Raw genomic sequence first — 25,952 nt, 5'->3', positions numbered from 1 at the left:
AAATTACTGACCTCTGTCATCATTTTAGGTGGGGGAACTTGCACAATCGGTGGCTGACTAAATACTTTTTTGCCCCACTGTACATCCACTTACATTAGCCCCTCACTCACACAAACCCAAGATAGCAAACATTTTTTTTTCCTTCAAACTCATTTACAATTGCAAATGAAACGTTTATTTCATGTGTAGCAGTTTATTTGAATGAATGGAGAGATTCTGCCAAACCTTTCTCCCCTAAGAGCGCTTAAGGGGTGGTGTGGACAACAAAGATGCTTGGAAGAAAGAAAAAAAAAAAGCATACAAAATGTATACACACACGCACAATTAGGACCCCAGAAGCACAGCGTAATCCAAAATGGTGTGCAAATATAGTGATTGTGCGAATGAGGGTTTGAAAAAGAAAAAACAAAGCAAAAAGGCTTTAAAAGGTCTGGTCATCGTTACAGGAGTCAGTCCAGTGCCCAAAGACCTCACAGATGTCACAGTAGGGCCGCTCCTCACCCTTATTGCCATGGTAGGTGGTGTGTGGAGGGGAGTCTGGCATTTGCGTTTGCGTAGGACAGTCCTCAGTGTCGTGGAGGTCAAAGCAGTCGCAGATGTCGCAGAAGAGCCTCGGAGGAGGTTTCTTCTTTGCAGGCTGCTTGTCGTGGCTGTGGAGCAGGAGAAAAAGTAGAAGAAGAAGGATAAAATGACAAAGAAGAAGCAAAAGAAGGAAGAAAAAAAGAGGAGAGAAAAGGTAGAAAAAAGGAGAAGACAAGAAGAAAGAAGCAAAAGGAGGAACAAAAGGAGAAAATCATGAACAAAAACAATGGAGAAGCAGCAGAAGAAAAGGAGGAAAGGAGAAGGAGAAATTGTTAAGAGTCATTGCCACGCAGCGAACATCATTTTAAACACCCGAGAAGCTCTTTTGTGAATCGGACTAACCCGTCATAGTTATCCAGCTCGCTTGGATTATTCCCATTAAGGGCAGCAGCTGCCATTTTTTCCAGTTTGTCCTTGAGCTCCTGATTCTTCTTCTGGAGGTCCACAATGACTGAATTCAGGAAATCAATCTGTAAAGGAAACACACAACATTAGCATCAAGGCTGCCCCCGGAGAACAATGAGCACAACATTTTCTAACATATTAATAATTTTAAACAATGGGGGTTAGAATTATTGTACTGTTCAAAGGCTTTGATTGCTACAACAATGTGGACAGTAACTATGGTGATGTTACGACAACAGTAACTACGTGTCACTAAATATTCCCAAAAATCAAATCCCCCTTATAAAACAAATAAACCAAAAAAACAAAGAAAAAAAGAAGGTGCTGAGTGGCTACTGAGAGTCATCAAAGAAGAATCAAAGCTTGAAATGAGCCACAAAGAAAGCTCGCTTATGATGACTGCCAATTAAAACCTCTGAATCTTAACAGAGCGCTCACTGAACGCTTAAATCAAGCTCGATTCATCTTTGGAGGACATTTGTAGTTTTCACACCAAATAATGTGACTCGACCACATGAAACATAAGAGCCACAGTGATGGACAAACATGCACAAGTGAAGCTGATGAAAACAATAACAAACCGCTGCCTGATGGTGGTGCAGCATTGCCAACATCAGAGACAGGGCAGAGGAGAAGAGTTGGAATAAAGAAAGAGAAGGAGAAAAAAAAAGAAAAGAAAGTGAAATTCAAATTAGGACTTCTGCTCGACAACACGCTCAAGTCATCACAGACACGTACTACAGTATAACATTTTTAGAATAAACATGGGAGGGAAACTCGTGAAGCTGAAAACACGCTCACAGAGGTGACCCGATGGAAGTGTGTTACCAATTTGTTTGGCTTTATCAGTCATCCTTGTAGAGCTTGGGATGACGGAAGCTTCAAATCCTTTCAGTGAAATTAAACTCCACTAAATTCACCTCCACAAAACATTATACTGTAAGAATTAAATGAGTCAACAGAACTATAAAATCCACTATATAGCCTGTTGCTACAAACAAAAACATAGTGTCATTTAGTAGTACTGCATTGGCAAACGGCCCAGTCATTCACAAACAGCATTCAGGAAGTCTGTTTCCATACAGCTGCCCCAAACGGGCAGGGTAGGAAAGCATTGTTACACTGAATGTGTTAAAAGAATAAAATAGACAAAGCAAAACTCTCAGTCTGTTCACCGGTGTCAATCGGGAGTGCCGCAGTACACACCTGACTCTCTGCAGTCTCCTTATCCTCCCTCATTTGGTCCAACACTGCATCACCTGGAAAACAGAAATTAGTTTACCTTTGGATGGACGCACTGTCAAGTTTCATTAATTCTGCTGCTATCGAATGGCTGCAGTACAAGAAGAGATTAAAGGATTAATGAAGTATGTGGACCTGGCTAGACCGCCACAGCAATTACAGTCTACATAACGTAAGCATGTTTGTGCAGTTTTGGATTAAAATCAACCTTTATTGCATATTTTCCATTGACCTTTTACTCTGTTTCCTCAACATGCTATACAGACTCTTTGCTGAAGGAATACATTTTATACATTTAATCTGCTGAACAGTAAATGACTAACATGGCAGAAGAAAGTGGTGCTGCACGCGGTGCATCATTGTAGGAAATTACACATCAAATGCCCCCCCCCCCTTTTTAAAAAAATAAAAAAATAAAAAAATAAATACAAACACACATAGCCCGAAGCAGAGGCCAAAAGAAAACCATTCTGATTTCAATTATCTGAGCCAGGTGACACAAAGAAAGTCTGGCTATGTTGAAACTGTGCACTGTTGTGCCCGAGGACTTACCAACGGGCCCCACGGTCAGATCCTTCTCGAGTCTCTGCACACGCGCCTGTAGAGTAGCTTTGTCCTGCTCCAAGGATTGAATTGTACCCTGCAGTGTCTTAACTGAGGCACTTTCCCCGCGTACTACAGCCAGCTATGATGAAAAACACAAAACAAAACAACCCGTGATATTAAATTACTGAAACGTTTCTTTTCAGCATTATAGTACACAATAAACAAACATTGTACAAATACAATCTCAGCCAATCTTCAAGCCAAGATTTGAGAGTATATTCAAAATAAGAAGACGAAAGCATAACAGAAATGTGTTACCACCTCCAGATGTTTCTTGCATTTCACAGATGCACTTTCAAGTTTCATTTTTAAGCAGAAAGCGTGGCCACACTTTATGACCTAGAAGTAACTTCTTGTTTCTAGCCTCTGAATTTGAAGAAATGTGCCTCGAACCTCCAATTAAAAGCTATACCAACTGTGACAATGACACTGAAACCCACACATGGCATTTAACAGCCAGCTGACATAAAAATGTTCCTTGGAGCAAACACTTGGAATTGCAGCAACAATCAGATGAAAAAGTTTGTGCTTCAGAATTATGTAACAACATCCTTCCCCTGGCTATGATTTGCTATAACAACTTAAAATAAATTACCTCGCTCTTGAGGTTTTCCACCTGCTGGTCCTTTTCTGAGATTAAGGCACCGTTTTTATGGATGGACTGTTGGAGGGCAGCCTTCTCCTTATCCAGCTGTTCCTTCAAGGCGCTCTCACTATTTCAGGAGACAAATGGAAAAAGTTTATTTCTATGGACAAAATTTTCAAATTGTAAGACAGCAAATGTACTGAAGACAACGCTAAAACTGAGATCCAGTACAAACAACATGTCATGCAGGTGGGATGGAGCTGTAGGATAAATTACAAGCATTAGTGTCTTGTACAGGTTTATAGAAATGTGGTCAATATACACTCACAAGCCAGTTCATTAGGCACACCTTGCTAGTACCAGGTTGGACTCCCTTGTGTCTTCAAAGCTGTGTTAATTCTTAGTGGTACATATTCAAAATGTGGCTGGAATATGTGTGGCTGCACATCTATGATGCTAATCTCTTTCCCACCACATCCAAAAGCAGCTCACTGTCATGTTCAAGAAAGCAGTTTGAGATTATTTGAGTATTGTGACATGGTGCTGTCACACTGAAAGCAGCCATCAGTAAACTGGTACACTGTGGTCATAAAGTGATGCACATGGTCAGCAACAACACTCAGACAGGCTGTGGTGTTTAAACGATGCCCACTTGGTAGCAAGGGGCCCAAAGTGTGCCGAAAAAATATCCTCCACACCATTACGCCACAGTCACCAAACTGAACTGCTGATGCAAGGCAGGATGGATCCATGTTTTTATGATTTTTGCACCAAATTCTGATCCTACATTCTGAATTTTTCCAGCAGAAATTCAGACTCAGACCAAGCAGTGTTTTTCCCACCTTCTATTGCATATGTGTCAAACTCTGGCCCGCGGGCCAAATTACTATTAGAGCTGGCCTACTGGTATTATATAGCTAATATATATATTGTTTAATATTAAGCTTTGCTTGTTCCATATTCAGTTTTCCAGCAAAACTTATTTGAGTCCATAAGAAAAGATTCATTCCTATATCTGGGGGAAGATTTTTTTTTTTTAATAAATATTAATGCTAGCCCGCGACTTTGTTCCAGTTTTGAATTTTGGCCCACTGTGTATTTGAGTTTGACACCCCTGTTCTATTGTCTAATTTTGTTGAGTCCGTGCAAGTTTTCTCAGTTTCCCGTTCTTAGCTGACCGACACCTAGTGTCATTCACTTGTAATCGGAAGGTTGCCGGTTCGAGCCCCGGCTCGGACAGTTTTGGTCGTTGTGTCCTTGGGCAAGACACTTCACCTATCGCCTACTGGTGATGGCCAGAGGGGCGCAATATGGCAGCCTCGCTTCTGTCAGTCTGCCCCAGGGCAGCTGTGGCTACAACTGTAGTTTGCCTTCACCAGTGTATGAATGTGAGAGTGACTGAATAGTGGTATTGTAAAGCGCTTTGAGGGGTCCCGAAAAGCGCTATATAAATGCAATCCATTATTATTATTGTGCTGCTGTAGACCATCAGCTTCAAGGTTCGACGTGTTCAGAGGCACTCTTCTGCATACCTTGCTTGTAGCAAATAGTTATTTGAATTACTGTTACCCTTCCATCATCTTAAAGCTGTGTGGTCTTTCTCCTCTGGAAGAAACAAGGAATTTTCATCGGAGAATTGCTGCTAATTGGATATTTTCCCTTTTTGTTTAAAATAAATAAATCAATCAATCAATCTTATAGAGATGGCTGGGTGAGAAAATCACAGCAGAACAGCAGGTTTTTTTTGTTTTTTTAAATACTCAGACCAACAACCATACCATGTTCAAAGTCACTTAAAACACCTTTCTTCCTCATTCTGATGCTCAGTTTGTAACTAATGAATTGGCCAGTGAATGTATATTTACGCTGTGACATGACTGACATGGAGTAATATTAAAAAGCATTAAGTACCTGAAGGCATTATTTGGCAGGCTTTAAAGGAAAGGAAGAGCATATTCACTTATTCATCAGTTCAGATGTTTAGTAGCTGAAGTCATTCGTGCTTATGCTGTTTATAAAAGGCTTTAAAGTGGACCTCCTCATTCCCAGCACGACATTTTTATCTTGCACTCTACTAAAGGAGCTTTCAATGACCAACACTTCAAATGATCAATCATTATCTGCCACTGTGAAACAATAGATTTCCTCAGTTGTCTGTCTGACAAAAAAAAAAGAAAAAAAAAAGAAGCTAATTTGGCTACTATTTGAATTTTAATATTTTACTTTCTGTCACTGGCTGCATCTAGGCTTGTTTTGAACCTGGTGGCTGGGCGCCACCTCTCAAATGCATCTGTCATATCAGTAATATGAGGGTGGATATTAAAAGGTTATGCAGCAAGATTATAGCAATGTTGTTTCTCTGAATATTCAAATGATACTATTATTAATATTAGTGCGGATTTAGTCAATCACAAGCTGTACAAACCAGAGTCTATATACATTTCTGGTAAAAGGTGTATATGAGGGAAGTGTAAAGAAATATCAAATTAAGTAGAAGATTTTTTTAAACTTTTCCTGCAAAAGCAAGAATCATCAAGTGATGTTTACTACATATTTGTAAGTGGTCTGATTATAAAAAACATATGAGGTCCACTTTGCGTGAATCACGTAATGCAGGTGTGAATAATTTTACCTTTGCTTCAATTCTTCCAACTGTTTTTTGAGCTTTGAGTGCTCATCCTTAAGCTGGCAAAGGGGGAAAAAAAACACACAAAACAGTTAATATTCAGTCACTGTCAGTTGAATTTAAAAATCAGAATCATGTGGGTCTCTGTATCCAAAGAATAAAGTTTAAACCTTCACAACATCACTCTGGTCTCTGTGTTTATCATCGAGCTCCTCAGTCAGTCTGTTTTTCTCATCTTGGAGCGTCTGCAGGGACTGCGACTTCACAGAGACCGCTTCTTTAAGCTCCTCACTGGAGAAAAATATTGTTGTTCAACTCATCCAAGTAATTTTTCAACTCAAACAGACCATACACTGGCTTTTCATATCTTTACAATAATATGCTATTTAGTTGATTGAAAATATGAATATGATATGTTTCTGTAACAGAAAACAGTTGAGGATGAGGATGTACTCACATTTCCTGGCATAAACCTTTGCTCCTCTGAGTTTCAGTGCAAAGCTGTTCTTTGGATACATTAAGGTCCTCTTGATACTTGGAGTTCTCTTTCTTCAGCCTTTCCAGCTTTAAAAAAACAAACAACAAAAGGTGGAGATAAATACAATCAGAAGATTTTTTACTTCACACCATCACTTTATACAAAAAGCCACATTATTAGAAGTTTCTCTTCAAAATCCCATCTTTTACCTGTGTTTCCAACTCCTGCTTGGACGTCTGCAGCTCGTCCAGCAAAGACTGGACTTCATTCTTCTGCTGCATCAACACGGCCTTCTGTTTTGTCAGCTGTTCGAGAGCCTCGGCTGTCTTGCCAGAGGCCTCTGCAGCCTAAATGGCAAATGATCAGCGCAGATTGAAATTAAAAGCAGCACATTGTTGGTTAGGACACCAAATTACTTCAACCAAAACAATAGAATTAGAAATGTGCAGATCAGATTTAACTACTTGTAATGCATGATTTGTTTTGACAGCAATTTTAAAAAAAAATGTAATTAACTACATGTTAAATTTATTTCCTCAAATAGCTCGACAATTATCAGACCTCAGGTTTTTGCAATCCAACTGTGCCTAAAAATGAACAACATGAAGATTTCACAATGAGGAAACATAATTACTACATAAAGACTTAAATCCTGTGGCCTCAGAACGGACACTGACAGCTGATTGTCTTGTGGAAGAGACAGTCAACTATTTAAATTATGGCATTTCTCACTTATCATTGAGCAGGACCCAGATCACCTGACACCTACATAACCATATGATCAACAGGAATTTTTGCCCAACATCAGATCACGTTATAAACCCACAGGCTAAGGCTGGGAGCTAAAAGAGGTAAACACTGGTTAGTAAATGGAAAGTGTTAAGACATAAAGAGCAGAGGGACAGTGCGACAAACCAGCAGGCATGCAGTGAGAGGGTGACATAGCCCCAGCCGTTCTAACATGTGTTAATCAGTGATTTCTACAGGAGGACAAATACCTCAAGTTGCTTAGAAATGGCATTTTTTAGCTGTGATTCCAGTTTCCTGACTTGCTGGGTGGCTTCATCCCTCTCCACCTGGAGGGCATCCTTCTGAGCTGTTAAATGTGCGATGCTGGAGGAAATTTTTTCTTTTACAGCAGTGGAAGCAGATACCTCGGCTACAGCATCTTGATATTGCTTTTCCAAAGTTTCTTTGTCTGTCTGTAGGACCTTAACATCAACCCGTAGTTTTTCCTGACTAACCTGCAAACACTTCAACTCTTCAAGAAGTTTTGATTGCTCTGCAAGCCAGTTCTCCTGGTCCGTCTGGAGGGAAGAAATCCCCTGCTCTAGTTTACACTGGCTGGCTAACAGCTCATCCTTCTCTGTGGTCAGTGAGATAATCTGTCTGCCCAGCTCCTTCAGCTTCGATAGTAACTGGTCTTTATCTTCTGTTAACTGTGAATTTTCTTGCTCTTGGCGCTTCAGTTGTGCCTTCAAAGCCTCCACATCCACCATGAAGGCCTTCTTTTGCTCCTCAGCATTGCTGAAGTTGTATGAAAGCTCTTCTTTTTCCTGAGCAACTTTGGACAAAGCTCTCTGTAGTTCTTCAATTTGCTTGGAAAGAAGATCGTGGTCAGACACCGTTTTACTGCGCTCATTAGATTCAGTCTGCAGCTGGGTCTCAAGTACGCGCTTGGCATCGGAGACTGAATTAATCTGACTTTTCAACTCCTGGATCTCCTGAACTAGCTCCTGGTTCTCCTTCTGCAAGGACAGCACTTTTCTCTCTGCTTCAGTCTGTAAGGACTGAAGATGTTTGTGTTCTTCTGTCAGTTTCTCTACCTGATTAACAAGCTCAGAGTTAGCCTTCTCAAAATTCAGTTTTAGTTTACTGTGCTCTTCACTGAGTTCAGCTTTGCTCTTTTTAAGCATTTCATTATCAGAGGACTTTTTCTTCAGTTCATTTTGCAGGTCAGTCTTTTCCAGTTTCAAAGAAGTCAACTTGGCTTCAAACTCTTTTTTTTGCAGTTCGGTTTCCTCCAGCACTGTTGATAAGTGATTCTTCTCCTGAATAAGGTTAACATTAGTTCTGGAGCAACTATCCAGTTGGTCACTGATTGTTCGGATATCATTAGCTAGCTTATCACGTTCGAGAGAAAGAGCACTTTTGTCAGATACGGCCTTTGTGTGCTTCTCTTCTAACTCTTCCTTCTCCCCAGCCAAACGCTCATAGTCCATGTTCTGCTGCTCCAGCGCTGAATCCAGGCTCATCTTCTCTTTTCGTAAAGCATGGAGAGCCATCTCCGTTTCAGAATTCTGAAGACGAAGCGCTTGCTTCTCTTGCTCAACAGATGCTAACCTTTCTTCAAATTTCTCTCTGGTCTGGGTCAGCTGTTCTGTTGATACTTGAAGCTTTTCCTTTAATTCTTGTATCTCTCTGAGAAGCTCTTCTTTCTTGTTAGAGGTTTGTCTTTGGATTGCAAGAAGGTCTTCCTTCTCCTGTAGCAAGTGAATCCTTTCAGAATCAGTCACTTGACTGCTTGTCTTGAATTCTTCAAGCATCTGGGCCAAGCTCATTTTTGAGATTTTAAGTTCTTCACATTCACGGATATAGCTCTCCATGTTTTTCTTTGTAATACTAAGCTTATTCTGGAGCTCCTCCTTCACAGTCTGAAGGCTCTTTTTGTCCTCCACAACTGCGCTGATTTCAGAGGACATCTCTGCCTTCTCTTTTGTCAGCGTTTCTGCTAGGGCTTGGAGCTGGGTGTTCTTGATTGTGAGACCTTCTTTTTCTAAGTTCAAGGATTTCAGTTTTGCCTGCAACTCAGCATTCTTAGCATCAAGAGACTTTTTAGCATTTCTAGCAGAATCTCTCTCCAAAATCAGATTGTCCTTCTCACACGTCAGCCTTGACTTGCTTTCATTAAGGTCCTCTTCAAGCCGGTTTCTCTCCTTGCAGACTTTTTCATAATCCTCAAGTAGCTGCTTCTTTTTCGCTTGTATTTGCTCAATGTCCTGTTGATGCTTTCGGATAGAATCATTCTTCTCTGCATTTTGTCTTTGAAGCTCCTCAATTTGAGCCAGATATTCACTTTTACTTTGCTTCAGATCTTTGATTTCAGTCTGTGCTTCTAGAAGATGACTTTTGAGCTTGTCGAGTTCCTCATTCATTGAAACATCTGAATGCTTCTTAGTGGCGAGCAGTTCCTCTTGGCGTTTTGTTAGCTTTTCTCTGGTTGTAAGTAGTTCTTTATTTTGGACTGAAAGTTCCTGGTGAATAATCTCAAGGGCAGAAAGCTTAGCCTGAACATCTGAAAGCTGCTTCTCCAGTTTGCCTTTCTCAGCCTTAAAATCCTCACTTTCCTTATACATATTTTCCAGATCTAGGTTTTGCTTTTCCAGTTTTTTCGACAACTGTTCAACGTCATGCTTGTAGGAGTCAAGCTCAGCAGAAAAACACTGGGAAAACAAAAGATGACAGAAAAAAAGGGAGGGGAATACCCAAAGCAAGGAATGAATGAATACAAAATAAACCAAGCAGATATGGATATCAGTCATGTGCAAATGGAAAGGTTAAGCTGCAGAAGCATCAAAAATGGCAAAAGATCAAACCAGAGCTTACACCACAATGATTTTCAAAAGATATGCATATATAAATAAGAGGCAGAACATTTTCACTTCTGCTTTCTTTGAATACGACTTGAACAGTGCATCTAAGATGAAGCAATCAAGATATGATTGATGACACAGAATTTATTACATTTAACGGAGTTAGAAGTTACCAGGAAGCTAGCAGAAGTTAGCTCGCTAGTTACCTAAGCATGATATAGCATGTTCTGACTGAGAGATTTCTGAAAAATAATCAAACGTACTGCTCTGCTATCACTTCCAACATAAATGAAGACAGGAAACTAAACAGCAGTGACGTTTGTAGGGTTACTGAAGTTGGGCTAGCTGGTATATAATGATGTGCTACGTGATCACTAGTGACACAGCTATGTTAGCGTAACATAAACAGAACGCTAACACTTTTCCCCTCGATAAAAGTTAACGTGAGGGTTCCTGGTGGTTAGGGACAAATGCAATCGCACGGCAGGATGCTGTAAACAGGCCAAACTTCAGTCAGGAGAACAACTGAGATAATCCTCCCACAATACGAGGTTAGTCATTAATATACTGCAACAACATGGTAGAGCAGCTGTGATAGAATACAGCATTAATGAATCAATGGTACAGAAGTGGAGGAAGCAAGAAGAATGAGTTGAATAAAGTTTGATTTATCTGACTGCTTTGTTTCGCTTAATGTGCCTTATAATCCCGTGCACCTTATGGTACGAAAAATACATATTTGACTTTTTTATTTGGCACACTGCAGTTTAATGTTGCAAAGCACCTCTTTTTAACTTCAGTGGATATTATACATGGTTATGCTCAGGATATGTCAGCCCATTTCTACTGGAAATGCCTTTTGGTTAAACTTTCAGCAAGGAATTTGCATTTGCACTGTTAAATGTTTATATAGCTTTAATGCATATAAAAAAAACAGCTGCTTGTTTAATTGAAAATAAATGGATGGGGTTTTTATTTTTGCGCTAGTAATGTTGTGGAGTTGTATTTTGTCTTGCATCAATTATATCGTCAGTTATATCGTTATCGCAAATTTTCAAATACATATCGTGATAAATATTTTTGGCCATATCGCCCTGCTCTACTGCCGACTTGATTCTGAAGCGTGTGGTTGTATTTGTATCAAAGTATCAAAAATTATCCTTAAAATTTAAATTTATTAACCTTTTACTGAGTGTAGAATGATATATAGTAACTTGACTTGCAACATAACTGAAGAATTCACAAACACATGTTAGAACACATGAATACTTAACTTTGGTTCAACTGTTGGATTTCAAAGTCTTGAATCACATCTTGATTGCCTTATTTGTGCGTACACTAAGTTTAAATTGCAACTCAAAAGAAATAAACAAAAAAAATTGTAACCATCCATCTCACGACTAATTAATGTAAAATAAACTTTTTAAGTGAGCACTGACACAAACAAATCAATTTTTTGAAAAGTGGAAATGTTCAAATTTTTAAAAAAAAGAAAAAAACAAGCAGATTTTTACTATGACAATAACTTCGTCATTTTGGGTTTATGTCTGTAATTGTATCCATGTCATCCTGATCTGAAGTTCTTAAAACTTTTCTAAATCCATGGCAATCCAGATTCATCTGAAGGTGAACATGCGATCCATGTGCACAGCATTTAAAACTAATCGTTTCTCTTTATGTGAATGTTTTTCCACTAATAAGTATAAACCATCTATAAATACAGACAGAATTTTATAAGCTCTACCCCTGCAAGCATGCAACCCATGGTGCCTTTGATTGTAGGGCTTGTTATTAACTGTAATGTGAGGGGAAAATTAGCAACTCAAAACAAATAATGTGTATGGCAAAACGTAAATAAACAACAACAACGAAAAACCCAAAACAGTTAAATACATCTTCCTCATCGTTTCCGTTTCAACCATTTTAATGTTTGAGGCTACCAAATTGCCAAAAATAAAAATGCACCAATAGGTGTTTGCACTTACCTGGGCCTGCTCTTTGTATGGCTGCAGTTCAGACACCATCTTCTCTAGCTCTTGGGTTTTGTCCTTGGAGGAGGAGAGTTCCTGCTTAAACTTGTCAACCTGACTCTGCAGTGTTTCAAATTCCTTTGCATGGAGCTCAGACACCTGAGAGAGGGATTTCTTCTGTGAGGCCTTGAGCTCCTCAACCAAGGTCTCACCCTGTTTAACAGTCTTCTCCTAAAGAACAGGGAACAAGAAAGGGACACAACAATAAAATTTTTGTTGCCTTGTTTTGATGCAGCTCATGTCAAAAGAATATGTTTTTAACGGAATAATTTACATCGAGTAATAAGTAGTATGTTACTTTATAAAAGGATTCAAGTTAACCAAAGGCTCAGGGTCAGTTTAAAAAAAAAGAAAAGAAAAGAAAAAGGTTTGTAGAGCAAGATTTTTTTGCAGTTAGGAGTTCACCAGTGAACAGGCTGATTAATTCCTGCCATAAGTTAACCGCTCTGACGTTAAATGAAGTGTTTTGTGGTTAGTGAAATAAAGATGCTGTGAGCATTTCTAAAAATAGATGTGTGCATTGAAAATGCTAGCTCAACATATGTACTCAAAATATACATCAAAACATATTTTTTGTGACTAACCAAAGTAGTGATGTTCTCCTGAAGGGTATTTATTTCAGTCTGATGTGCCTCTCTAGTCTCTTTGAGCTCGTGCTCTTTGTGGGACGCTTCTTGTTGGAGTTGTTCATTTAAGCGTGCCACCTTCTCCTTCTCCTCTGCTAGATGATTTTGTAACTCCTCTAGCCTCCTGTGTGATGACAAAAGAAAAGGAGGATGTGTAGTGAGCAGTCGGATAAATTACAAATTACATGGACTAAAACAAAAGAAAAACAAGTATCCGACTCTTTCTGAGTAAACATTGTAATCAGGTCATATTTAATGATGGAAAATTAAAGTGTGGTACCTTTCTTTCTGTATGAGTTCTTCATTCATTTTGGTCAGCTGTACAGAACTATCACCTGATGCCTTCATCATATCAGAGATATCATTTTCCAGCTTGTTTTTGTCTTTTGAAAGCTGCTCGTTCTTTTCATCTGAAGCCTTTAACTTCCTCTCCAGCCCTGTAAAAACATAAAAAAAGATGACTTTGTTAAAACAAAAAATGTACACACACACACACACACACACACAATATTTAAAGACCGATCAATGAAATGATAATGATCTTACCAGCAAGCTGACTTTTTAATGACTCTGATTCTTGGGCCAAGGATGTGTACTCCTCTTCTTTCTTACTCAGTTTCTCAAGTGTTTCTACAAAAACAAAACAAAAATCATGCAAACAAAAGAATTATACTGATACTAGAAGATTTTGCACATTAAAAACGTAGACAGCAGATGACAGGAAAATGGGATGTGAAAACATTTCGGTAACTCAACACAGAGTGACTCAGATTACCTTGCATAGTTTTTGATGATGTAGTCTGCTCCTCTGTGCTTTCAGCCACCTTTTGTTTCTGTCAGCAAAGTTTAGGAAACGTTTTTTTATATGACACTTCTACGGTAGACAAACTGCCAATATGTAATGTTTTAACTGCGTTCAATACTGAGATCAACCCACTGGATCAGTAAATATTAGCTGACACTAGCTTACTGCAGATATATATGCAGATTTGTTGTGTGACAATAATAAATATCAAAAAAAAAAACCAAAAAAAACTGCAGCAGAGAAATAAGATAAAGGTAAACTGTGGGGAAAAGGGAGGTACAATTTGGGGAGAATATCTCCAAACCCAAAAATTAAGTCACAGTTCTCACCAGGCCTCCAAGTTCTTGTTCCAGGGTATCCTTCTCCTGCTTTACAGTATTCAGACTCTGCTGTAAAGAAAGGACTTCCTGCTGTTTGCCCTCCAACTGAGAGTTTAATTCAGCAACCTTTAACATATAAAATGCAATGAAATGCATAACAAACAAAAAGCAATGATTTTATGAAAATGGTACACCAAGTCAAGGATAATCACATCACCAGGAGAAAAATATGGCACATAACAAAAAGGGAGCATTTATTGATAATGAAGTTACCAAGAACCCACCTTGGCACCCTGCTTGTCTCCTTGGCTCTGTACCTCCTCTAGCTGAGCTTTCAGAGCTACAAGCTCCTGGCTACTTTGTGCTACTTTGCTCCGCAGAGCCACCATTTCCGCCATCTGTTCTTTGGTTTCTCCATCCTTGTCTTGAGCCTGTTGTGCTAGCGTCACTTCCTTCTCCTCAAGCTCCTTTACCCTAAGTTCAGCAGCATGAAGCTTTCCAAGAACATCTTCCATCTCCACCAGGTGCTGTTCTTCTGTTTTTTCAACACTGGACCGAAGTGACTCCTCCAGTCGCTCTTTGTCCTCAGTCAGAGACAGCACCTGTGCCTTCAGCGCCTTCAACTCCTGAGTCCATGCCGTGGCTTCAGCTTTGTGTTTGGCGTCGGCCTCCTCCAGAGCTGACTTGTGCTCCAACTTCAGCTTCTCAAGTGCACTTTTGGTTTCTACAAGTTCTTCTGTCTGAGCACCTGCACCTTTGCTGAAGGACACCTTCAGCTCTTCCATGGCTTGCTGGTGAGAGGCAACGGCAGCCTCCAACTTTGAACGCCACAGTTCAACAGCGTCAGCATTCTCCTTCTCTGCCTGACTTAAGCGCATCTGCAGCTGCTCTTTGTCACAAGAGAGCCTCACAGATGTAGCCTGAAGCTGAGCAACTGCATCACTGTGGATTTTTTCTTGAGCTTCTAGCTTCTCCTTGTATTTACCTAGCTCTTCTTGATGACTAGTTTCCTGAGAAGCCAACTGATCCCTCAGAGAGTTTATTTCTTCCAGGAGGGGAGAAAGAGTGGAGTTTGAGTCCTCAGAGCCCTGCTGGACCCCAAGACGCAGCTGCAGGTCAGCCACCTCTCTTGTTCGAAGTGCAAGGTCCCTCTCAAGTTCCATAATACGGGATCTTTCTGACACAGTAGCAACCTTTAAAAGCGGGAAATCTTTATTTAAAAATGTATCTCAAACTAGCCTACTAAATATCTTAGTACATTTAAAAAAAACAAACAAAGGATTAATAAGATTATTTAATAACTAACTTTTGCTAAATATATGAAAAACTAATTGTTAAAGAAATTTAAAGTGATTACTGGGTGAGATTTTTTCCTCAATTTGCTTTTTTTTAAAATGAGAAGGATACAAAACATTTGATGTTGAAAATAAATCATTATACTGACCTCTTGTGGTTATAAACGGTATGATCCAAATAATGGAAGTGAACACTGAAAGCATGTATGGAGCTACAGCAGTGTGCAAGAGATTTTCCACCAAGTATTAGACTAGAAAGTGTCCTCACTGACGTCGTGATTTATCAGACACACAAACTAAAAACATCTCAGGTAGTCCTGATATTTTATAGTGCTTTTACACCATTCAAGCTCTGGTACAAATTTTTTTTTTTTTTTTTTGTGTTAACATAGTGCAGTTTTAAACCTACAGGCCTAATCCTCCTCAAAACTATACATTTACTGTGACTGTAACACTGTAGGTGGACTGGTCTGGGAGGTGGATACGGTTTTAAACTAGCAAAACGCAGGGACACCAAATAAGCGGGACAAATGGATGTCAGGAAGGACCAGGAAAGGAGAGTATAGGATAACTGGGAAAATGATTAGCTTGGTACAAGCTGGGGAGGAGTTTGTCTGTCTGGTTAAGCAGTGATATCACAAAACCATCTGCTGGAAATATAGGTAAACATGTGTCTCTCTGTCAGATCCACATGGTTATTGTTTTGGAGGTCAAAACCTCCATATTTTCAATATAAAAAGATTTTGAGTGGACCAGTGTGAATTTGAGATAATTTAATATCTGATAAAGTGTGACAAAAGAAACTAATACTTTTGACATTTAATTTGCAAACTGTAAGCAGGGCAGACTAATTTAGGATTTTAAACATACCAAAGATGTTTAATATTTTAGTATATGATTTAATCTGGTTTTTAAGATCAGGGTTATTAGTTTTATGTAAAGCTGAAAAAATGCATCTGTAGGGTACATTTACCACAAGCCCATATACAGCAAGAGTCCAGTTACTGCTGCACATTTTTTGGCTACGGGCCTTTTTCCCAACGCAACACGCTGCAGAGCAGAATTCATTACCCTAGTGTCTTCTAACTCTCTTTGGAGTTTCTCAGCTTTGGTCTTTTCAAAGAGCAGGCTCTGTTCAAGCTCCTTAATGTGGGCATGCTCCAGTCTGGTCTGCGTCTGTTAGTAAACAAGGGGGAGAGGAAGAAAACACACCAGTGCCACCATCACATGCCAGCCCAACGCAGACAGAGAGGGAGGGAGACAGGAGAAAGGAAGGAGGGGTTGGATAGGGATGACAGTGAAAGTGTGTGTGTGTGTGTGTGTGTGTGTGTGTGTGTGTGTGTGTGTGTGTGTGTGTGTGTGTGTGTGTGTGCAAGTGAGTATTTGAAGGGTTGAGGCAAGGACACTGGGTGGGTGTGGATAGTGATGGATGAGTGGAAATGAGAAAACACCCCCATGCAGAACTTTCAGGCTGTGCCATAAACAGCTGCAAATAGGGATTTTTTTCAAAGAAACAGTGGGGGGAAAAGAAAAAAGAAAAAAAAAACAACAAGCAGCGGACGACGGGGGCATGTAGTATGGATGTGCAGGATGAGTATGTTGATGGAAGCAGTTTAGAAGTAACCATGCAAAAAAAAAAAGTCACCTGGTAAACAAATCACACAGACTGTTATGATACACAGAAAATTTGATACTGTGTGCCAAGCCAGCAAGTAAAATCAAGTTAACATGACTTCACCACGGTGTGGAGAGAAGGCAGTACTGGGAGTTTCCTGATCCCTGTGTGTCACTAACACAAAGTTGGTGCATGTTAATATACAGAAGATGTCCGATTTTACCAGACGAAGTCAATATAAAGACATTTATTACTGTGGTTTTCTATATACAGCAATTAGTGTTGTCAATACCTACACTGCTTTCTCTCTTTGGTGATGAGGCCACTGTCCACACTTTAAATATTTAGTGTTGTGAGAAACCAGCCGTTATCAGACCACCGTGTGCAAGACTTGTGACCAACTTAACAGATATCAATCAGTAACAGAAACATTTTAGGCTCAAGAAATAGAAAGGATCTCACTGGCTTTCTCTGTATTTTGGTGCTACAAGTACAGATTTTTATGGAAGCTTAATAAAGCATTACTTAGAAAAACGCTCTGCTTCTAATCTTATGTAAACACAATAAAAGTTAAAAACAGGGTCTGTTTGGAAAATTGGAATAGCACCAGTTTTAAATGTATGTAGACCATGGTTTATCCCAGGTCTTCATTGAATACAATGGATAAAATAAACTAATATTTAACAATCTGATACACCATATCCAGTCAGTGGTATGGATGTTGGACCGGTTTTATTAGAAAACTGAAAACACATATATTAAATTACATTTTAACTCTTATCATAGGTGTTATTCCTCCCTGGTTGCAGTGGGCAGGCTCAGAAATTAGGACTGTGACTGGGTAGTGAAAAGACAAGGGGGCATTTCCAGTGGTTCCATGCTGAGCACTGGACCAACATGAAAGACGAACATGGGAAGGAAGAAGAAGCAATAAGACCGCGTCACTGAACAAGGAGGGTTACTGAGGGTTACAGCTCAACATTAGTACACCTTCAACAGCTTGAAGTTAACACATTATTTTTTAGTTTGGTGGTCATATTTTTTTTTTAACTACACAAAATTATTTATGAATATCTGCTGCTTTAACTGTTAGTACACACATTTAAAGAGAAGGAAAATTGAGTTTCTAACCCTGTAGCCCACAGTTTAAAACATCTATTTTGAGCTAGGATGCCTTCAGAGTAACAGAGGTGGTTTCCTGTGCAACACTGTGGAATAAATAAATTCTTTAATTAGAAAAGAAACACATACTACTGAGCTACTGCACTCTCAATATTGCAACTTGGGATGCAAGTTGCTAAAAAAAAAAAAAAACAACAACCCAGTAACAAATGGTAAACAGATCATGACATAATTTATCTGTCTGCATTAAATTGGGGGTTACATAAAACTAACACTTTCAAAATCGAGATGTCAGATTTGGTGATTTAATGGAAATGGGGGCAGGTTTAAATGCAAACATTGTATTGACTTGACTGTACTTGTGTGAATCTCATGTAAGATTAAAGTAGATATATTATGCTCCATATTCTATTATAGGACTCTAGTTGAGAAGATTTGTTTTATTTGAAATTCAAAATTTACCAAACTGGACCTTGGAGTAGCTACTCCAATTTTGCTAGCTTTACCAACATTTTAAATCCCTTTATTATGTGGGTTTATGTAAACTGGAATTTCGGGCACGGTGAATGGGGCAGCCCACTGCGTCTGAAGTGTAAATTTAGATATGAAGTCAGCGGTGTGTATCCGTGCTGTGTATTTACCTCCAGGTCTCCTTTGGTAATGGAAACTTCCTCAACACGAAACTGAAGATCCTCCACCTTCCTATTTAACAGAAACATATTTACTCCTCTGAGGCACAAGCCACCTCTAAACTGCAGTGATCAAGAGCGATGCCAACAACAAATTTATTACCTTATGACTGTAAAACAACAGTACTGGGAGCAAAGCTCTCACCCCACTTTCAGTGTCTCACAGCATTGAAACTAGAGGACCTAATTTACTCTCATGAGCATTTTTAACTAGTCCCACACTCACCTACGCTCCTCCTCAAGCTGATTCAGCAGCTCCACCTTGTCTTTGTCTGCAGCTTCTACCAAGGCACGCAACTGATCCATCTTTGCCTCCATCTGTCAAAATCACAGACAAACATTTAAAAGAGATAAAATTAATACATACTAAACTAACTGTGGTTCAGGCTCAGTGACTGAGCTGACCTGCTCATGCTCATCCCTTAGCAGGGTAATTTCTTGCTCCATTTCTCCAACATGGCTTGTGGCCTTGGCAACTTCTGCCCTCTCCATGTCCCTCTCAGCCATGAGCTGCTCAATATGCTGTTGCTTTTCCTTCAGTGCCTCTTGCAGGGCTGTGGTGCCTGAAATCTTTCGATTATACCTTGAGGATGTCTCTGTCAGCTGTAGAAAGAGAGACAGGTACCATGTTCATACTGCTGCGTGTCTCTCACCATAATGCCACAGGTAATACACTGTTGTTGTTCTTTGTTTTTTTTTATAAGTGCGTCTCACCAGGCCTGTGCGGCTCGGCTTAGCACTAACAGAAGATGCCACAGAGCTCATGGTACTGATGGATGAGGCACTGGGGCTCCTCTTCAGCCCTGCCGGTGTGGCCACCACTTTCCGAACGGTTGTTTTTGCTTTGGCAGGCGTAGTGGAAGGAAAGCCAATGCGTGTGACTTTGTGCACTGGAGCAAATAAGCCATACTTGGGTTGGCACTGAAAATATCTGAATACAACCACAATAATAAAAGTGTTCAATAAAAGGAGGAGTGTGGTTGAGTTTACACACAACTTGTTTATAGATCTTGTGGCTTCTGTACCTTGTGCCTGCCACTGCCCCATCATTCTTTCCTAGGGGCTCGTCCAATTCCACGCCACACCACTCGCCTTTGGCAAAGTCTGTTTCTCCAAGGAAGCGTACCACTCCTGCCTTTGTACCACCAACCTAAGAGGAAATACACCAAAGATTAGCCAACATTTAATTCTCTTAACAGATGAGAGGGGACTAAAAAGTAATCAGCTTTGCCTGGTAATAAATCCCAAGGGAAATAATTCCATAAAAGCCACAGATGCAAACATGCCAGAATTGTGGGGTATGTGTGTGTTTATTACATTTTATTTTTTATCATTTATAAAATAATGTTTAATAATAATAAATTATTTATAAAATAATTTCTAAATTATTTTAAAAGCATAGTTTGGAAGTTTACTAAATGTGGTAATGGTGAGCATATTTCCTCTGCTGCCCAACAGGCATGAGTAACACTTCCTCTTTACTTAATGTGCTACACATCCTCGTGATTGTGCGGGGAAAAAAAGGAATTCATAAGGAGGAAGCAATGCACTCAACATCTATAAGCAGACCTGAGTGACTGTACTACGTTACTAAAACTACTTCACTGACTCAGAAGTGAATGGTTCAAAGTACAAGTGAAAGCAACCATATTTCATTTGTTAGCTTCCTAAAAACTGGAGGAGGGCTTCGTGAGTCATGTGATTCTCAAGGCCCTGCTGACATTGCTAAAACACAAAAGGGAGAACCTTCAGATATTTGTAGCTTTGCTGAAATGTTCAGGGAAGAAAACTGTAGGCAACTTTTTTTTTCTACTTATAGAAACTTTACCAACACACGGTCACCAATCTTCAGTTCCCGTTCCCCCTTCTTGACCGATCCAGTCTCTGAGAGGTTGGAGACAGATTCACTGTTTGTCCTTGCAAGGTTGGAAGATGGGGTAGCTGGTGTTGTTGCTGTTGAGGCCTTCTTGGCTGTCGCGGTACTTGAAGGCAGTGCTGTTTTTGTGGCTACGCTTCCGACTGAGGGAGTGGGTGATGCTGCGCGGGACGTCGGTGCCGTCTGAGTTCCATTAGCCTCTTCTTCTGTGCGAGACAACTTGGAGGGGCGGGTAAAAATCCCTCGCAGGGCTTCACACTGAAAGTATCGAACGCCTGCTACTGACCCATCGTTCTTCCCAATTGGCTCATCTAGAACAATTCCCGCCCACTGTCCTGGGGCAAACTGCGTTTCTCCCAAAAACTGTATGTAGCCCGGCTTATTTCCATTCACCCAAACTCGATCCCCAATCTGGAAGCTCTCCTCCACATTCCCTGACTCTCCAGAGCTGGCACTTGCAGCCGATTTGTCTGCAACAGCAGTTTTAGCTGCATTTTGGTGAGAGGGAGAGTAGTAAGTTATTAATTTGAATCACAGAGCCACGTCACAAATGCAGAGCAAACACAGCACACCCCTTGTATATATATATATATATATTTTTTTTTTTTATTAGTGCTGTCAGCGTTAGTCTCGTTAAAATGACGTTAACGCCATAACCGCATTAACGCAGCAAATCTCCGTTAGCGAGTTAGCGCGGATCGCCTCATGCATGGGGCTGCACGCATTAACAAGCTACCTGCGCTAACGGCGTTGAAGTCTTGCAGCTCCGCAATCCGCGTTAACTCGCTAACAGAGATTGCTGCGTTCATGCGGTTATGGCGTTAACAAATTTTTATATTTGTATAACACTATAAATGTACTGTCATCTGTTTAAGTCTTGCTGCTTAACGGGGTATCAAAGGGAAATCTTGCATTAAGAATATACTAATTATTTATTCAAGAATCAATTTTCATGTTTATTGTAAGTTTAAAAACAAAACACACACACACACACAAAAAAAACAAAACACCAAACATGTACATTGTTTTAAATAAGGCTATACCTGCATTCAAATGCTACTCAGCTGATGAGTTTCGACATGTATTCCTACCTGTGCTGGGGTTGGTCTTGGGGGCTCCTGTTCCAGGTGGCCGAGCTATCTTGCTAGGCACTTTTATGCCACTGGGCTTGGCTGTGCTCATGTTTCCTCCTGTGATCTGAACCACAAGGCTTGTGTTCGTCCCTGGATACAGACTGACCCCAGACCATCAAAACCACTGCCTGCTGCTCTGTGATTGCAATGCTTTTTCTCTCTCCGCACCAAAATTTAATAAACAAAAAAAAGAAAAAAAAAAGAAAAAAAAATGAGGAAAAGGGAGAAGGGAGAAAAAGCGCTTCTTGCAAAAAGGACCCTGTTGATAGAGAGAGGGAAAAACAAAACAAGTAACATTACTTGATTTTGTGAACCTTTACTAAAGTATTTTTACTCATTGGTCAATAACCCTTCTGCCAATATCCTCTGCCTTTAACTCTTATTGTCTTTGACAAAAATAATTTATTTAAATAATTTATTTAATTTATTTAACTAAACTAATAAACAACAGTGCACCTGTTGCAAGCCATGATCTGTAGACTTTGTTTTTAGTGCTGTGTTAATGGAGGTATTTTGTTATGACAACAAGTTCCTCGGCATACACGACATCACAGATCTAAAAATACCCCTTCACAGCCTGACCAACGTGCAGTCTGTGGTAGTGCCATCTGAACGTCTGATAATGTGTGACCTTGACCACAGAGCACAGACTGTGTCACAGAGGGTCTCTCTCAATCTATCATTCTGACATCAAACAACATGTAAGGCTTGGCTGGCAGCTTTTTATAAAACTGGATTACTGCAGAAACACGACCACAGGCAGCAGATTATCCTGTTTGTCAGATTACCTAAGCACACAAGCCGAATGGTTGAACGCTCCATTTTAACAGAAATTGTCTGTCACTTACTTGAAGCAAAGACTGTGGAATCATAATCATAATGTTTTATACATCTGCTGACCTTTAACATGCACTTAGGCAGGGAAAGACCCTGCATATGTCCCCATCAAGCCGAGACACTGTTTGTACAAGTATGGAATTATCACAACAATTTTTGTATGTAATCTGCAAAGAAATGTGCTTATAATGAAATTCTACCAGTATACAAACAAGGGTTTTCATTTAGTGTACTGACACTTAATTCTGTACTTGGGCTTTACCTTGTCACGTTATGAGTGAAAACAAGGAGCTCAAGGACTTGAACAATGTCAAGAAAATGATTTTATTATATGTAGCTATTCCTGTAATCATTGACTGCAAACGTCTGAAACGTCCCAGGACAATGAAACAAGCTGTGCATGTATCGAATTCCTGAGAGCGTTAAAAGTTTTTCACTTCAAAACAAACTATGACGTGAATCTCTTCTGAGTCAGGCAAGACGCTCGTCTTCAAAGTAAAGAAATTAAATGTTCAACAGCAGCACACAAACATTACTTTCATTCCTGAAAGGGCCTAAGAGCTGCACTACACAGGTTTACCTAAACAACTTAAGAAAGGAAGCTCTCACGCAGCCTCCAAGATATTTCTCAGCAGAGAGTGAAAGGTGGCCATCAGCAGACATGACCCAGTTTGAAAGCAGTGCTCCAGTTTTATCCCGCTGTGTCTTTGAGTGACGACTGACTCAAGCCCTCAGGTCAAAAATAGGCAAAACAGGGAAGCCATAGCCATTATAGCTGAAGACGTCTATGCAAGACTGCACTTTCTAGTCTGATTGACCCATGAACGCGTGGTACAATACGCAGAGGTTACATTCATTGTGCAGAGAGTTTTAAAAGCAAAAGGTTAGTTCTATCAGAAAAACCACAAAGCTCTAGTACAAATATCACATGAGCTTGACCAGAGGATGTTACAGCTCTGATTGGTGAGCTGAGGCTGTGAGCTGAACATGATCCTCTCACGGTGAAGAATTTCCCACAGCAGTAATGTTAATCTTTTGCCACTGACTCAGTCTAATCTGTAGCTTGGGGAAAACACCAAATACTCAAGCTTTGCAAAAGTTAAAGAGATTTAATACACTGATGCATGCAAAAAAAAAGTATAATTCTTAACTAGATTCACATTATATCACATGTAGTATGATTTTCTCTCCCCTGGTGTAAATAAACAAACAGAAACAGGTAGACAGTAGCTTGTAAAGCAGAAGTGAGACTTCTCAGAGACCTCCATTAACATAGATGACTTCCATTTTCACAACTGCATACATTTGCATGCTCAGTGTCCATTAAAGTATTGGATATGAGTGTTATGGCTCTGACAAATGATTTAACTGTCCCCCACCACACAAAACAGGATGAAAACAAATTAACGTCCAGACAGAAGTTCTTAAAATTCTTCAGTATATTCACTACTAGTTGGAAGGAGTTAATGGTTACACAAGTCCACATGGTCTTCCACAAGATTAATATTAGCCAGAGACTTCACTACTAAATCAGGCCCATTTCCACTATTTGAGCTGCCAAGGTATCCTTTTAAACTCCTGCCCCAAACAAAGACCAAGTAGGGTGCATTTCGTTGCATCCATAAGCAATAAACTAACACCTTTACATCTTCAGATGTGTGCATTATCTGACATGACTTGCACATTCTCTCTCCTGCTTTGGTCATCTCAAGGCCAAGTCAAGCTCTGGCTCTTCCTATTTGAGGAAACATCTGCAGGGAGGATTATTCAGGCCCCTGTTAGCACTGACAAACGTAGGCAAAAAAAGCCTCAAAGGTACAGAATAAGAGCCAAAAGCATCCTGTGTCCTCGAACTTCACTTGTTTTGAATTTAACAACCCTCACCTTGCTGCCATTTTACAGACACACCCCTGTCCTACAAAGATTCTGGCTCATACCAATGTGAATAGACATAAATAAGGCCTGGAATGACCAAAAACAGACTTCCTACCTCTTTAATGTGTTCTTACAGCACTGCAAACATTACAGTTAAAAAGATAGCATTCACGAGCCCCTTGCCTCTCAATGCAGCTTCACTGACACACTGCACACTGTGGCTGAGCTGTAAACCCAGTTATCTTTGTGTCAGGTCAGCGAATTTGCCTGTAAGGGACACTCGACTTGTCACCTCTGCCTACCAGTGGCTAGCGGATCAAGGAGCTGTCGATGAGGTGGCACATCTGGTAACGCTGCTCTAAAAATGTCCTGTCAGCTAACTCACCTTACCAGCTAGCTGAATGGTAGCTCTTCTCCGCTAAGAATGGGAGACATTAGCGCTACACAGGTTCAACACGTCCACGTCCAAACCTCCCACATAGCCCCCCAAAAGAAAAAGGTGTCATAAGCTAAGAAACTGAAAGGCAAATTCCACAAGTCCAAAAGTCTCCGCAATGTCACCGGCGCTCCAGCAGGGCACACTGCTGCTACAAATTCACTCAGCACACGTAATTGTTAGCTAAAATCATCTGTATCGAATGAATGTTCGTATAGTGTTGTGGCGCTCAGGTGCCTGGTCACCTCTTCGGCTTAAATGGATCCCGGGGGGGGGGGGGGGGGGAGAGAGATGTGATCAGTTGCTAAGTAACGCTAGCAGCGAGGCCCAAAGCGGTTCAGCGAGCCGGTGGTTAAGACCACAAGCAATATGGGCTGGTTAGCTAGTGAGCTAAACTAACACCTCACCTCAAGTAACGTCTGAACAACACCTGAACAACTTTCACGCGTGTTTATCAGCCGCTGTTGGACCAGAAAATATGCGGAAACGGGATGAGGAAGTACTGACCTGATGTGTTTATGTACAGACTTCGTCGTCCGAGGGGAAAAAAATAACACAGCTAGCAAGCTAAGTACAGAACCTCGATGACTTTTAGAACTACGTTCGACTCACACACGGGGAGGCAGGCACAGCCCAGCGTGCGTGCAGTCTGTCCAACGGCTGAGGGAAACGTCAGGGGCGGGAGCTGACCAAAGATTATATGTGCAGAAAGATGGAGCACTCCATTGCTTCGAAGACTGAACGATAGATTAAAGAAGCACTGAAAATAGTATTTTTTGCCATCCATGTGTAAAAAAGTGACGTACTATGGAATTGTTTAAAAAATAATAAGATAACTTAAATTTTTTAGTTTTTAAGTAGACACTTTAAAATAATTAATTGGAATTTTGACTTAGGAATCCCCAAAAAGTTTTTCTTCTTTGTTCCAAGTTTCCATAGATAACAATAAACTGGGGAGGAAATAAAATTAGACTTCACTGATTCATCTCGCATATTGGTAACTCGTTAAAAATGGTGGTCATAGTATTTTAGCTAGTTTTTTAGTAAACGGATGTTGGCCTTGGATGCAGACCAGCGCATCAAACCCTCGGAGGTTCTCAAGCATCCCTTTTTTGACCCTGGCCTGAGAGTTCCCCCTGCATTAAAATGAGAAGCAGAGGGAGACAAAAGTCTCC

The 25,952-nt window shown here is 40.2% G+C and overlaps 1 protein-coding gene across 7 annotated transcripts; it reads right to left on the bottom strand.

The window, feature by feature from the left end:
- clip1a (CAP-GLY domain containing linker protein 1a) lies at window positions 1-25,471 on the bottom strand. Of its 7 annotated transcripts, none has more exons than XM_086314439.1 (27): window positions 25,285-25,463; window positions 21,588-21,888; window positions 20,449-20,984; window positions 19,646-19,770; window positions 19,335-19,551; window positions 19,026-19,223; window positions 18,847-18,938; window positions 18,573-18,633; window positions 16,266-16,370; window positions 14,184-15,092; window positions 13,909-14,025; window positions 13,550-13,607; window positions 13,321-13,404; window positions 13,055-13,211; window positions 12,733-12,898; window positions 12,104-12,319; window positions 7,524-9,968; window positions 6,735-6,872; window positions 6,505-6,611; window positions 6,218-6,338; window positions 6,054-6,106; window positions 5,333-5,353; window positions 3,431-3,548; window positions 2,782-2,914; window positions 2,194-2,246; window positions 925-1,052; window positions 1-650 (listed from the first exon to the last, which is right to left on the bottom strand). In XM_086314439.1, exons 2-27 carry the CDS (start codon window positions 21,676-21,678, stop codon window positions 422-424), a joined length of 6,678 nt encoding a protein of 2,225 aa, XP_086170565.1. In that variant the 5' UTR covers window positions 21,679-21,888; window positions 25,285-25,463; the 3' UTR covers window positions 1-421. The 7 variants fall into 7 exon arrangements, with proteins under 7 accessions (XP_086170565.1, XP_086170566.1, XP_086170567.1 ...); XM_086314440.1 differs by lacking the exon at window positions 25,285-25,463 and adding an exon at window positions 24,727-25,006; XM_086314441.1 differs by lacking the exon at window positions 5,333-5,353 and having other exon boundaries at window positions 25,285-25,462.
- Between the last annotated feature and the right edge of the window lie 481 nt (window positions 25,472-25,952).

The sequence above is a fragment of the Aulonocara sp. 'chitande type north' Nkhata Bay genome, linkage group LG12, assembly GCF_057382095.1.
Source record: "Aulonocara sp. 'chitande type north' Nkhata Bay isolate Kocher_YH1m ecotype deep benthic linkage group LG12, A_spYH_male_GT1.1, whole genome shotgun sequence".
In the NCBI taxonomy this organism is placed as follows: domain Eukaryota; kingdom Metazoa; phylum Chordata; class Actinopteri; order Cichliformes; family Cichlidae; genus Aulonocara; species Aulonocara sp. 'chitande type north' Nkhata Bay.
Note: the sequence above shows the minus strand (reverse complement) of the source record. Positions and strands in the feature narration are given on the sequence as shown.

Coding starts and splice junctions, on each gene's coding strand:
- clip1a (XM_086314439.1), bottom strand. CDS start 21,678: ATGAGCACAGCCAAGCCCAGTGGCATAAAAGTGCCTAGCAAGATAGCT. Junction 13,608..13,908: donor AACAAGAACTTGGAGGCCTG/GTGAGAACTGTG, acceptor CTTTGCTGACAG/AAACAAAAGGTGGCTGAAAG. Junction 651..924: donor GAGCTGGATAACTATGACGG/GTTAGTCCGATT, acceptor CCTGCTCCACAG/CCACGACAAGCAGCCTGCAA.